Consider the following 15,598-nt stretch of genomic DNA (forward strand, 5'->3'; position numbering starts at 1 on the left):
AAAATCAAATATCCCCTACTTTTTTTGAATAGTATATATGGTATATCAAGGTTGTAGGCCCTTTAGCGGCCACAATTTTGATCCAATTTGGATGTAACTTGAAATACATATTTATTACCCAACGATCTTGGTTCCTTTCAATAGTCACGCACATCGGATCATAACTTCCTGAATTATGGCCCTTGATTGTACGAAAAATCGCGTTTTTAGCTTGTGGTTCCTCCAGAGGTCACAATTTTTATCCAATTTAAAAAAAAACTTTTGAATATATCACCGTTACACCCTAATGATGGTTGAGTTTGAAATTCCGTGAAAATCAGACCAAAACTGCCGGACAAAATGGCCACCCCTCGTACGCAAATAGTGTATATATGTATCAAGGTTGTGGTCCCTCTAGAGGCCACAATTTTGATTTGATTTTGATGAAACTTGAAATACATGTTTATAACCCAAAGATCTTGGTTCCTGTTGGTATTCGCGCATATCAGTTCATAACTTCCTGAATAATGGCCCTTGATTGTACGAAAAATCGCATTTTTAGCTTGTGGTCCCTCTAAAGGTCACAATTTTTATCCGATTGAAAAAAACGTTTGAATATTTCATCGTTACAACCTTATGACGGCCGAGTTAGAATATCGTGAAAATCAGACCAAAACTGTCGGACAAAATGGCTGCCCCTTGTGCGCAAATAGTGTAAATATATGGTATATCAAGGTTGTGTACCCTCTAGAAGTCACAATGTTGATCCGATTTTTATGAAACTTGAAATATAGCTTTATAACCCAAAGATCTTGGTTTCTGTCGATATTCGTGCATATCGGATCGTAACTTCCTGAACTATGGCCCTTGATTTTACGAAAAATCGCTTTTTAATTAGCTTGTTCTCTATCCATCTCTTGCAAAATGTGGGCGTATACTGCCTCTCAGCCGCTGGTTATGATTATTGGAGTATTTATTAATCAATATGTAATACTGTTACATCATGCATGATTGTACTGTTATATCATGCATGTTTAAATCTATCAAGTCTTTGCTAAGATACATGTGCAATCATTTTTATGGTACACATATTTGAGTGATTTTACATACAGGTATCACTCATAATTAATTACATTTAATTTCTTGGTGAGGGTAATATTAATGTGTCGTTAAAAGTTGTAATGGATAGTTTCATAACTTATTTTGAATTTGTGAAATAAATGAAAATCTTGAATTATACTTACCATTAAAGAGAAAGTAAACCTGTCGGATGGAAATCTGCTATGTTTGTTGTGATTTTCTAATCTCATGTCATGTACTGGACTGTTTATTATAATTGTATTACTTAGAATAACTTTTGGTTCATTTATTTTAAGACCATATATAGTAATTCTGAGCTCTGTACCAGGAGTTTGCTGGTTTTGATCGATGTACCACAAATCTGTACAATTTAGAAAGTAGAAATCGGTTACGTTGTTGTCAGTATATTCAACAGCACATATTATTTGGTTAATTTGGTCACGGTCGTATGTTATTTTGATTACTGTTGAACCAATGTATAAAATTTTCTGTAAAAATAAAAACAATAAACTTATTTCAAATGGATTTAATTAATTACCTAGAATTTGGAAAGGAAAGAAATTTGAAATAACTTAAGAAGTTTATTATTCAATTACATTTGTCACAAAAATTTTCATGAAATGACAGAATATCATAAATATATAAACTACTGGGCAAAAGAAAGTTTACACTCTGTGTAAATGTTCCATAAAAAAGATTAAGTTTTCATTTAAACAATGAATATTTTATTGAGAGGAATAAGTTTCTGATGTCTGGAGCAAAAATCAAAACATTAACAATAGTGTAATGGCCACAAGCTAGGGTTAAAGATTAATGGTGTCTAGATAAACAATTACGCATACACACGAGTCAAGGAGAAGCCCTCGAATAAGTCCATATCCAGTCTGATCATTTGACAAGACACAACATTAATAGCGTGTGTGGCTGCCTTTGGCATTGATGCATGGCAAAACTCGCCGCCTCATGGATGTCGTCTTATGATATCATGGGGAATCCTTTGCCATTCTTGCAATAAAGATTGCTCAAGCTGATGTGGGTTTGGGAGAGGATATGGCCGTTGTCTCATTTGCCGATAAGATTCCAGAGGTTCTTTATTAGGTTTATGTCAAGACAACATGCTGGCCAAGGTAATGTGTGGATGTTAGCATTGTTCAAATAATCGCAAAAAGGTCAAGCAGTATGTGGTCGGGCATTATCATGCTGCAGAATGGTATCCCTGTGTTGCTGTTGCATGAATGGTACTGCCACAGGTTGCAGAACTTCATCTCAGTATCTTTGGCCAGTCATGGATGATAACAAGCCTTGTTCTCTGCTGGTCATAAGTCTCTGCCCATATCATAAAGCCACCACCATAAGGATGAACATCTTGAGTGCAGTTAGGTGCCAGTCTCTAATCTCTACGACAATAAACACAAACCCAGCCATCATTTTTGAACAGGTTAAATGTTTTACTGAATTATGTTATAGAGACTTACTTGTACCTCAACCATTTTGACTTGTGCTGTTGTTGATCTTCAGTTCTAGCACTAACAAATTAATATTTTCATCCAGAACCTTCTTGAGATTCACAATCTATGCAATGATTACTATTTAAAACTTGGTTTTCCCGATCAGTTGTCCCATTTGTCCAGTCTTAATAAACCAGATAACGTATATGGTGTTTAAAACTTGTTTTTTTCCCAATCAGTTGTCGCATTATTGCAATCAGCTATTTCCATTTTTGTATTATGTTCGGACTTATAACTATGCAATTTTCTTTCAAAGAATTAAAAGTGAATTAAAAATGTATAAATTGAAACATGGCCATCATGTACAAAGAGACTCTTTTGTTGCAAACTACAACAAGCACTGGAATTTATTAAGCAACATCAAGTGTTCTATACATATAGAACGTCTTCAGCTGTAGCATTGGCTTTTCTTTTCCAACTGAACATAAACACTTACCTGGCAAAAATGATAAACATGTAAGTGGAAATGTAAAAATTCTTAGAACAGGTTTTTAAGCACAGTCATTTAATTCAAGGAACATGCATGATAGGTATAATTATAATATTATGGTTTAAATACATTGTATACCAAAACTAAAATCTGGAGAAAAAAAAAGATTGTTTTCTATGTACATTATCAGTTATTTTTTGGGGGGGAGGCGGGGGAGTCAGAAACTGGGTTCCAAGTGGGAGCCCCACTTCGAAAAAAAACCACAACCTAAGGCTTCGCCAATTCATGTACAGATGAACATGAAATTGGCATGCTTGTTTATACTGCATCGATTGACAAACTTTGATTTAGAATATTTCTGCAAGATGGCTGCAATGAAATCATGCGTGGTTCCTGGTCCATACTGTACACTCCTACTTGTTTCATAAAGAGGAGATTGTATTATCTATTCATTCACATTTTCACATGTAATTGTATTTTCTATTAATTCATATGTAAAGGTTGATCTTTCATATTGACAAATTGGTATAAAATATTAAAATAAATTGTGAAAGGATGCTATTTTTAATGGAAGGGTATGTGACAATCAAGCTGTGTGGTCGACATGTTCTTTGTTATACCTGTTTTACAATGCACCTATATGTCTATTTTAGAATATACACATTTTCGAACACTTATGAACAATGTTAACAATCTGTTTCTTGAGTGTCATGGCCTTCTGTGATTAGTGTGATTGCCATTAGAAAGTGTTAATAAATCTTTTGGTGTCATTTCCAGTTAACTTCTTTTCTTGTAGGTTGATTATTTAAAACTAGAACTATAAAAATAGCAAGTTATTGTCTGAGAAAAACAAGAAATTTATTTTTTTCAACTGATGTTACTAGCTAATTTGTTAATGGAGATCTAGAAAAGTTGTACCAATTTGTTAAATTTCACAAATTGTAGTAAGAAGAATATACAGTTTATTGGATATATATGCACAAAAACATTTCTGACTACTTAAACATACATTATGCAAGAGCTAAATCTGCCTATTTCAGGTCTTTCTTTAGGCCTGAAATGGTATCTAAATTATTAATTAGACATTAATTAACCTATCCAGGCCATAATCAACCCTAGATGGCAGCGCTAGCCTGCGATCTTTAGTGGATTGTAAGTCAATTTCCTGCATAACTTTCCTTCTCGATTAAACGATTAAATGGATAATCGAGACTGTGCTGTTTATCATACTGACTTTAGTAATGATGACCGAGGCTTATGGGAATTTCTCGGTTCATAGTGGATCAATTTGAATGAAATTTTCACCAAATTGCCTTTACATTATCTAGTTTTTAACTATTATAGTGAGAACTGCCAACTCGTTACCGATTTTCCCATAATGTATCTTTAACTGATCTACACGTATCTCTAGTAATACTAATTTGACTCGTGTCACTACTATTTGTCCCCTGCTTTTTGAGGCCCAAATGTGCAGAAATATTGTTTAGAAGTAACCTATTTGCCTGTTTATGATTGCCATAACAGTTTATAGAGGTGACCTAGAATGTTCTGGGTTCAAGCCCAGTTCTCACTTGTCAGTCTGTGGGGCTGACAAAGAAAGCGTGCCTAGTTGTAAGGATGCCACAAAAAACCTTCCCAGTTGGAAGTCAAAATGTCACTGTCCGGGCAAAAACTCGCCTCCTAGCATTGCACATGTAACTGTAGAAATAAAAAGTAGCAAACATTAAGTCTCAAAATGACTGAAGTATTGTGTTGAGTAGACTTTAAACCCTATGCTAGTCCATTAAATTTTATTACTAGCTGGAGAAGTTTCCCGGCACACAGTGATTACTAGTAAGGAAGCTCGTCTCCACCTGACAACTAAACCTTGGTATTAATTTTGTTTGAATAAGTATCACACAAATAGTTGCTTGAGACGAGAATAAACGGTTACAAGCTTTCTTCATAGATTTAATCAGTTTTATTCTGTAAAATATCTAGGATTTCTTCTATAAAATAATGTATCCACAATTAATTAATTGGAAAATGGTCCCTTGCTTGAAAACAAAATTCAGTCATTGAGAAGCTGTGCTTTGCCTGTGCTATTCTATGCAGTCTATAGAAATTCAAAATGATTTAATCAGTCAAAATTTTACCAAACTCATAAGATTTTATTTGTAATTTTTACACATTGATAAATATTAACAATAAAAACAATATAAAAGGATAATTGAAATTACTTGTACATAAAATGTTTATTTACATATGTCCAATTTTAAAAAAAACAAAATTAGCTGAATTTATTTTTATTTACCCACATATAAATGTATTTGGTAATACAGTCTTAAGACCAACTAGAAATCAGCCAGATTTCTTCAAGTTTGGGAATGTGACCTCAAAGGTTTGTTGAAGAGAATCCTGTCATCATCCTCTCAAAGACAATAAATTGTAGCCCAATTATTATCTATTCAGATGGTGTATTGTATAAGTGTCATATTACACTGCTCTATATTTAGAATGTAAAACTAAAGCTAGATGGGTTTGGAATCAGATTCTATGAAATTTGAATAAGAGAATAAGAAAAACTAATCAAATTAAACACAGAAATAAACAAATTTAATAACAATTTAATAAAATAAAAAAAAAAATGATTCAAATATTACATAATGTAATAATAAGCTTATTAATTTGATGTAATATCTACAGCAGCTTGTCTAAGCCAGGGTATAAAATATCTTACATTATTTTACTCATATACTTTGAATTGATATTGACCAATTTGATGTTAACCAATTAAATGATTTTGGAACTTTTTCTTGTGGATATAAATATTCATAAGTAAAACAAGGGTTGTTGAGCACATTACGATTGTATAACTCTTGCCAATTATATATTGATTTCTATAGAAAGGGGTCAATATCGAAATATTAATGGCCTATTGATCCATCGTACAGTACTATTTACGAACTTATCAATTATCAGTAAAAGAAAATTTGATGCAAAATTATCTATTTTGGTGCAAAAATATGAACATTTACTGATTATTCACATACAGGGAAAAGGTCACCCCAAAACAATCTACATGTATTTGTTATTTAAAGGAGCTAAATCGCTAATATTTAGGACCTAGAAATTGACACAATGGTTCGCAACACAAATAATAATGTAATATGAATGTACATAAACTGATTTAGTATTTATTGCGCATTCTCTCCAGATAGGAATATGACGTAACCGTTTGAGTTACTTGTGGAATATATCTAGCGCCGTCCTTCGAGTCCCTTGTTATAAATGGCACTTAAAGGCATTCGTGAACCAATGGTAAAATGTTTATTTTGTCTTACAATTTTATGGAAGCCTATAAGTACCATTCATAATTTCTACTTTTCGCCCCTTCAAAACACGAAAGTCGAAGAGTGACCTTGAAAGTAGAGACTACATCAACTTCCGAGACGAAAAGACAACAGTACGACAGCAAGCCAAAATCAAAGGTCGCTAATATCGCCATCAATACTAGACTTTATAAACTATTTTGTTAACGCGAATTTATTGTCAATGTCAACAAAACAGTACACCTTTAATAACGTATTATAACAATATTACTTATATTCTCTGTCACCACAGAGTTCTTGATGTGGAAATTTACACGGAAATATTTATTTATGGCTAGGGATATGATATCATATCTTTCTTATCTAAATTACATCCTGCTTATTGTTGATGTATAAGCAGGATCTAATTTAGACAACTTTCTTAAAACAATTGTTGAGTTGGCTAAAGTGCTTATTTCTAAATTCAATTTCTTGTTCTAGCTTTCTGTTATGTTTCGTAAAAAAGTAGTCTTGATTATCCCGACCTGTTAATCAGAAGTAGAATGGTCGATCGACTGGTTAAGCAAGGCTAATTTCAAAACAAGGGCACGTAACCTATCTTTTACTCAAAAGTGTCTGGATGTTATGGACGACACTTGGAACCGGTTTTCAGTCTATTATTTATAGATGATTAATGGTCATAGCTTATTAAGTACAACCTGATCGTTTATTTAGTGACTATAATTGTGTGAAACTGATTTGAGGCTTGGCATATATATAAATATTGTGGCGTAATTGTCAAGATATTTGGAGATATTTATTTATGGTGGGTCACCCTACAATTGGCTTGAATTTACATGTGTTTATGTATGTCAGAGCAGGGAATAATATCAAATAATTACTTGATGGGTTGTATCTTGGGTTCAGAGGATTTGGCAAGGAAAACATCTAGTCGTCCAGAAGGGCAAAAATTTTATATTCTGGAAGGATTTTTAGGGAGATTACAAATGGCGCAAGAAGTATTTTTTGGAATTCCTTCTGGTCTACTTTGTCCTCTACTTCTAACAAATGTTTCTAGGAAACCTGATTTTGATCTCATTTCATTGAGGTTGATATTTTCTGTGTACAATACCTCAACATTTGAGGATGAGGCTGTGCGATACCGGCCATACATTGGATCATAATACAAGAATTTATTATCATTAATATCAAGTTTGATAAGTCTAGGTTTACAGTAGACATCTTCTACACTACCAGGTTTGGTTAATACCAAGGTTATGTAATGGGGTCCTCTCTGTGTCTTGCAGTAAAAATCTGCGAAATAAATATTTGATGTAAATGAATTTAATAGGTATTGTGGTGGAACCAGTATACGATAATCACCAAAAGGACTTATCGCAGGTGGTAAATAAGTACTTCTATCAGCCGTTGCACTGAAGAATAATCCTTTGATTTTCTTGTTTATACAAGAAGCTTGGTCTCCATTATTGTCTTTTATATATTTAGCCATGATTCCTGTTTGCCTTGCTTCTATTATGGTAGGATGGTTACTAGGTTTATTTCGATATAGATAAGGAACGGGCATGGGTGTTTCTTCAGTGGCTAATAACGCCAGTTGGTGTAAGTTGTTCACATCAACCATTGTATTATCTGAAAGTATAAATATTGAGTCAAATATAAATAATGATTGTTTCACTTCTTGAAATTATATTCTTTATTAGATGTTATGTAATTGGTAATATGAGATAGATATTGATAATTAATATAAAACCAATAATAGAGACTAAATAGAGATATGCAGAGGTTGAAATTAACATTTAATTGACTTCAGTAACAGAGGAACTATTATGCTCTTGTTCATGGTCCAGATGTCTATTTTCCCTATTTAAATTTTAGAAAAAAAAGGATTGAAGATAAAATCTAGACCATTAATCAAAGAAAAAAACCCTAGTTTAATTTGATACTCATTGATAGATAAAACACAAGACACGAGCAATCATTAGCGCACACACAAACATGTTTTTGCACTAGTAGAGTGCTGCTCATGCACATAGTTGTTACCAAACTCGTTGCATTTTGGGTCAATATTTTAATTATTTACAAAACAAGACGCTGTGGTCTGAAACTGCCACTGTAAACACACGTCACCCAGAGATGCAAATTCTGTCGATCAATGTTTTGTATGTCACAATGAAAACACATCAGGTTTTGTCAGCACGCAATGTCAGGGAGTTCACTGTTTTATTTTTATACGCCCACATTTTCATGTGGACGTATATTGTCGTCACCCCTGTCCGTTCGTCCGTCCACAATTGTTTGTGGACACTCTACAGTTCACAATTTTTAACCGATTTTGACGAAACTTGAAATATTGGTTTATCTTCAAAAGATCTCGGTTGGCATGTATCGGATCGAAATTTCATGGGTTAAGCAGTCCTTCATGTTTATAATATTGTGCGGGAGCCATAAAAAGCTCCTGATACTTGAATATATGCAGTTTAAAAGTAAACAAAAACTGAAAGTAGTTTATTAATCTCAATATTTAGGAGAGCGATTTAGCTAATTTGCAGAGTCTTTACTGACTCCTTCGAAGGAAAGCTGACGTGCGTCGAGATGGAGCAGGAGCGAAAGCTCCCCTTAAACGTGAAGGACTGGTTATGGCCCCTGATTGTCAAAAATAAGGTTTTTAACTTGTGGACCCTATAGAGATCACAATTTTAAACCAATTTTGATGAAACTTGAAATGCATGTTAATATGTAACCCAAAGATCTTGGTTCCTTTCAATATTTGCGCATATCGGAACATAACTTCTTGAATTATGGTCCCTGATTTACGAAAAATCACCTTTTTTACCTTGTGGTCCCTCTGGAAGTCACAATTATTATCCATTTTAAAAAAACATTTGATTATATCACCGTTACACCATAATGAAGGTTGAGTACGAATTTCGTGAAAAAAGGACTAAAATTGGCAAACAAAATGGCCGCCGCTTGTACGCGAATAGTGTAAAAATATGGTGTATCAAGGTTGTGGACCCTGTAGAGGTCACAATTTTAATCCTATTTTGATGAAACTTGAAATGCATGTTTATAACCCAAAGATCTTGAATCCTTTCGATATTTGCACATATCGGATCATAACTTCCTGAATTATGGCCCCTGATTGTACGAAAAATCGCCTTTTTATACGCCACATTGAAATGTGGTCGTATATTGTCGTCGCGTCTGTCCGGCGTCCACAATTGCTTGTGGACACTCTAGAGGCTAAAGTTAATATCTGATTGACTTTAAATTTATACACAGTGTTTAAGGTCATGAGACGAAGAAGCCTATTGATTTTCAGTGATTTCCAATAATTACTGCCAGAGTTATGGCCCTTGATCACTTTGAAAAATCTTGTGACGCTCTAGAGGCTAAAGTTATCATCCGCCTGACTTCAGATTGATACACAGAGTTTAAGGTCTTGAGATGAACAAGTATATAGTTTTTCACTGAATTTTTATGACTTGAACAGCTAAATCCATGATGTTAATAGTTTCGTATACCAAACGTTAGCATGGGGCAGAACTTTATAAAAACCAAACAAATTCTATTGGTTTTCTGATAATTACTTAATGAGTTGTTACTCTTAATCAGATTTTAATGTATTAAAAATGTTTCATTACCGAAAAAAGTAAAAATATGCGACAACTCTTGTTGACTGCCCGAACAATTTAGCTGCTGTGGGCATAATTTTCGTTGCCTGGCAACCTATCTTTTAGCTTGTGGTCCCTCTGGAGGTCACAATTATTATCCTATTTTAAAAACCGTTTGATTATTTATCACCGTTACACCGTAATGAAGGTTGACTCCGAATTTCGTGAAAATCGGACCAAAACTGCCAGACAAAATGGCCACCGCTTGTACGCGAATAGTATAAAAACATGGTATATCAAGGTTGTGGACCCTATTTTAGGTCACAATTTTAATCTGATTTGGATGAAACTTTAAATATATGTTTTTATCATGAAGATCTTGGTTCCTTTTGATAATCACACATATCTTCCTGGATTATGGCCCCTGATTGGTCAAAAAATCGCATTTTTAGCTTGTGTATTCTCTAGAGGTCACAATTTTTTTTCCAATTTTAATAACCATTTAGATATATCACCATTCCACCATAATGAAGGTTGAATTGGAATTTCGGGAAAATCGAAATGAAACTGCCCGACAACATGGCCTCTCTTTGTATGCAAATTGTGTATAAGTATGTAATACAAAGGTTATGGACCCTCTAGAGGTCACAATTTTTATCCAATTTTGATGAAACTTATAAAGCATATCTTTATATTCCAAAAATCTCAGTCCCTTTTGATATTTGCGCATTTCAGACCATATCTTTCTGGATTATGACCCCAGATTGTACAAAAAATCGTTTTTGTTTGTAGCTTGTTCTCTATCCATCTCTTGCAAAATGTGGGCGTATCCTGCCTGGCAGCCGCTGGTTAACCATGTGCTAAAAAGGGATTCCAAACTCACCGGTTTAAATTGATAAACAAATGCAATATCAAACTTTGATATACCAGATAACTAATAGGCTATAGGTTTTTACTTTTAAAAAAGCATATGTACATTTCCAATATTTGGTTCAAACCTTATTCAAGTGGAATTGGCTTAATTGCTCGCTAATTGCTCGCTATCATTTTCTTCGTGGCAAGCCCTAAAAAGAATAGAACAAAATTATATGTTCTTAAAGCCAGTGTTTATTATATACACTTACAGTAATTTAATTCAAATCCATTCATAATTAATTGAGAGGCAGAAATATAGACTTCCCCTAAAAAAGACTGCCAACACACTCAATCACCTAAACTCCAGTGATTGAATTCATTTTAGCCATATTTATTCTTTTATTAACATACATGTATACCGGTACACAACCGGGATGGGTACTCATGACCATTTTGCTGATTTCTTAATCCCCTAATAAACTAAAACGATTAACATCTTGGTGCATCATTTTAACTCTATTTGGATCACTTGCAAACTATCATAATGTAACAAATGAATCTCTAATAGTAATATCAGACAAAAAAAAAACGTTCAGTTCCTTTCAGTATTTACAAAGATGTGTCCAATTGAAGTTTCACCAATCTAACCAACTAGACATTTATTGATAGACTTGTTTTATATCTGATTGAATCCATGCTGGGACATTATCTAAAGTTGATATTTTGATTATCACACACATATTCACATTTTCTTGGTAGCATAATTTCCAATCAAAGGGTTATCATTTGGAACAAATCAAATCAAAAATAGTCCTCTAAATTCCATGTATTAGTTACCTATGTTTTATTTATTATTTACAACTTTGCACATGCATGGGCGTCACACATGGGGGGGTCCCCCCCCCCCCAATTGTTTTTCGGGGGGGGGGGGTATGTCTGAATATACTTGGACCCCCCAAAAAATTTACATAGTAGGCCCAAACTCCTATTTATTTACAACAATTATTAGGATTAGTTAAGATTCTATCTGTATAAAACCTGTACGTATCCCAATATGGTTTACATTGCTAAAATAAAACACAGAGAAAATCATCCTGGAAACATGTGTGAAGTGAAAAGTAACTGTGTTCCATAAAATTGTGTCTAGTTAGCCTGTCAGTAATATTTTGTTAATTTTTATCAGAGTGAATCGCATGTAGGTACCCAAAAACATTATCGCCTAAACCAAATATTTATCGCCCGCTCAGCCAGCAACGTAACCATAATGCTTTTGCACGCGGTGTCTTGGTAGACAGAATGGCCACATGATGTTTGTTTATATTTTTTAGGGGTTTTAAAAATGAGTTGGGGTTAGGGTTGCGGCCCCCCCCAATATATATTTCATGGCTACGCCTCTGTGCACATGCATATTATACTTTCTCCATACAGTTTGTTTTAAATGTTTATTAGAATATGTTAATTTCACTAAATAATAAATTAATTGGCACCCAACTGTTGAGGGGATATTAAGATTGTTGATTTGGTAATCAAGTTTAGTTTGTAGATCATCAAAGAAGTCACCACAGCTGTATGTGCGTTTTGTTATCTTCCTCACCCAACAAATTAAAATCAGGTTTATCTGACTTATGTTGCATTTGAATACAGTCATTTGATTGTAACCGTATAATTGTTTTATACTTACGAGTAATGAACTGTGATTTTTTAGAAGTTTTCATAACATGATATTTATTACCAGAGGAAGATACTCTATAAATCTTGTAATTAACAGCCTCTCTAGATGGTAGATTTACACATGGTATTTCATTGGTATAGGTGGTTGTCAACTCAATATATTCATTGTAGCTTGATACATCATTAGTGGAACTTGTTGTTTGTATTATCTGTATATAAGTTTGTTTTTGCCATCTTTGACTACTTTGGTCTCTTCTGAATACAATATTTTGTTTACCGGAGAGAACATTAATTCGTTGATCAACATCGAATTTGATGTTGTCTTCCTAAAACAAAATTTAAGAATGTCTACAATTGTTCTATGTATATAAAGGCATTTTATTTAATCAAGCAATCTCTGCCATTATGATCAAAAAGATGTTGCCTGAAATGAGCATTGTGTGATGAAACTTTTTACATCTGATTTTTGATAAGTGTTTTTGAAAGCTTGCCTTAAAAAGGGTTTAAACTAACCACTGTTAAGTTTTGAAATAAACTGAAGATCTGTGTATTTGTTAATAAACTGTAGTTTTTACTGTGTTGCTGTAAAACCATCTGAGGTATCTGCTGCTGTTGAAGATTACCACAAACAGCACTCAGCAGTATTTTTGGTTGACCACTTTTCAGTCCAAATATATTTATCTTTAGTTCTGCTTCAGTATCTACATGTTGAGCAATTAACCAAGAATCAGTTAGTTTTAAAAAGTGAAAGTCAACTTCCTCTGTGACTGTATTTTCGACCACACAGATGATCATATTGATTTCATAGATTAGTGACCATTTTACTTGAATGAGCTTCTGACAATGAAGATGTTTCTGTCAAAAATATAAATGTCAGAATATAAATAGAATTTCATCTTCTAAAATTGTTATAATATCATATCTCTTAGAGAAAGTGTTCTGACTGAAATATTTAGGAGTAATTCAGTAATCTAAAAGAAAAGAAACACTTCAGTAAAATTGAGAATAATTTGTTAAATTTGCTGTGGTTCCCCATTGCAAGAGTCTAGATAGCAATGATTCTACCTATTCCTCCTTGAATTCTGTCAAGGATTCTTTTGCATGTATACTAATATAAATAGTCACACTTATTTTGTTACTCTGATTGTTTAGTTAATATTATATTCACGTCATCCTATTCTAGAAACAGTTTTATGTAAGCATCAAGTTGTTTGTTACGGTACTCGGTTATTTATATTATTCCCTTTATAATTAATCTGAATAAATACGGTTTAAATCAATATGTACATTGGTTAACCATTCTGTATGTATGTGGATGACAAGGCAACCATGCAAACAGGCTTGAAAAACTCGGAATGTGCTTCAGCTGGAACACTCTTTTCAAAGGTTCAGTTCCTTAACCACTTGACTACTATGGCCCCAAATGATTTGAAGTCAGGAATTCAATGTTTTTATATGGAACCACTGCTACAACATGATGGGAGGTAGTCATTCCCTTTCTCTTTTAAGCTATTTCTAACAATAAGTAATTGATTATACGTACCACACATAATTCCATGTTTGTTTCAGAAATATTTAATTTAAACTGATGTAATGGTAGAACATTCTATTTTATATGCCTTTGGGTATTTCCAACTTCTAAAACAGTATATTATCAACATTATTCTGTCTTTTAGTTCGGTCTAAGCGGCGTTAATAAAATCAGTTGATTGACTTTTTTATACAATCCATAATAACTTATCAGTGAACTACATTAGTGCACCACAATTCTTGAAAAACAAAGTGAAAGTAGAATTTAAAATTTCTGAGAACTGTGATGTCATAATGACCATCTAAATGGTTATGTTATGAAGATTTTAAAGTAGTAATATTATCATTCCATATTGAACTCAAATCATGTCCAGTCTTTACATTAGTGGAAAATCTAATTATGTTATGACCATTTATACCTCACTGTATCCAAAAACCACTACATGTGGTCAAATAAGCCTTTTTATACGCCCTTAATCACTTCAAAAAATCTTGTGGACACTCTAGAGGTCAAAGTTAATATCCGATTGACTTTAAATTTATACACAGTGTTTAAGGTCATGAGCCGAAGAATCCTGTTGATTTTTAGTGATTTCCGATAATTTTTGCCAGAGTTATGGCCCTTGATCACTTCAAAAAATCTTGTGGACGCTCTAGAGGTTGAAGTTAATATCCGATTGACTTTAAATTTATACATAGTGTTTAAGGTCATGAGACGAAGAAGCCTATTGATTTTCAGCGATTTCCGATAATTACTGGCCCTTGATCACGCTCTAGAGGCTAAAGTTATCATCCGATTGACTTCAGATTGATACACAGAGTTTAAGGTCTTGAGACGAACAAGTATATTGATTATCAATGAATCTTTATCACTTGAACAGCTAAATCCATGATATTAAAAGTTTTGTATACTAAGCGTTAGCATGGGGCAGAACTTTATAAAAACCAAACAAATTCTAATGGTTTTCTGATAATTACTTAATGACTTGTTACTTTTAATCAGATTTTAATGTATTATAAATGTTTCTTTACCGAAAAAAGTAAAACTATGCGACGACTCTTGTTGACTGCCCGGACGATATAGCTGCTGTGGGCGTATGTTTCGTTGCCTGGCAACCTATCTTTAAAAATCATATGACTCTATTCTCTGTCTGAAGTTTACATAAGACAAAAATGGGTATAAAAGCACATGAATGTAATTTGAATGTATAAAGTGATTTATATTCAATTCTAAAGAAAGAAATTTTATGCTAGTTTAGTCCATCCAAGATTATTTTTCTAATATTATTTTGTAGTTTGTGAATCAGGCATTATTAATTACTTCTGCATTTGTTTTGAATTGTCCATTACAAATGGCGCTTGAAACCATAATAGAATACACGACTCGTGTACTGGATATAGAATGTTTATTGTGTCTTAAATATAAGATATTAGGGTCCCGTATTTTCATGGTGAGAAAACAACATTATTATTTATTGATTGAACAAGATAGATATTGAAATTTAATTTGTATTTTGAAATTTGAATATTATAGAAATTATTGAGTTACAGGTTTAGCCCCTTTAAATTACCATACTTGGCAACTATAAAAAGCGTGCTTACATTTAGTGATGTTATCAA

At 33.2% G+C, this 15,598-nt stretch overlaps 2 protein-coding genes across 4 annotated transcripts in view; one reads left to right on the forward strand and one right to left on the reverse strand.

Annotated features, from left to right (window-relative positions):
• LOC126814538 (katanin p80 WD40 repeat-containing subunit B1) overlaps positions 1–15,598 on the forward strand; it is a 75,474-nt gene that overhangs the window by 40,684 nt on the left and 19,192 nt on the right. The gene's annotated exons all lie outside the window — the stretch shown is intronic.
• On the reverse strand, positions 5,066–14,210 carry LOC126814549 (phytanoyl-CoA hydroxylase-interacting protein-like). 2 transcript variants are annotated; one of them, XM_050539778.2, is made up of 4 exons: positions 13,992–14,210; positions 12,962–13,303; positions 12,459–12,774; positions 5,066–7,937 (listed from the first exon to the last, which is right to left on the reverse strand). In XM_050539778.2, the coding sequence occupies exons 1-4, from the start codon at positions 14,004–14,006 to the stop codon at positions 7,261–7,263; spliced, it is 1,350 nt and encodes a 449-aa protein (XP_050395735.1). In that variant the 5' UTR covers positions 14,007–14,210; the 3' UTR covers positions 5,066–7,260. The 2 variants fall into 2 exon arrangements, with proteins under 2 accessions (XP_050395735.1, XP_050395736.1); XM_050539779.2 differs by lacking the exon at positions 12,962–13,303.

The sequence above is a fragment of the Patella vulgata genome, chromosome 3, assembly GCF_932274485.2.
Source record: "Patella vulgata chromosome 3, xgPatVulg1.2, whole genome shotgun sequence".
Taxonomy (NCBI): Eukaryota; Metazoa; Mollusca; class Gastropoda; family Patellidae; genus Patella; species Patella vulgata.

What these genes read in the sequence shown, in the direction of transcription:
- LOC126814549 (XM_050539778.2), bottom strand. An exon ending in TATTTCAAAACTTAACAGTG is followed by an intron (nt 12,775 to 12,961) that starts GTTAGTTTAAAC and finishes ATTTTGTTTTAG; the next exon opens with GAAGACAACATCAAATTCGA. An exon ending in AAAATCACAGTTCATTACTC is followed by an intron (nt 7,938 to 12,458) that starts GTAAGTATAAAA and finishes TTATACTTTCAG; the next exon opens with ATAATACAATGGTTGATGTG.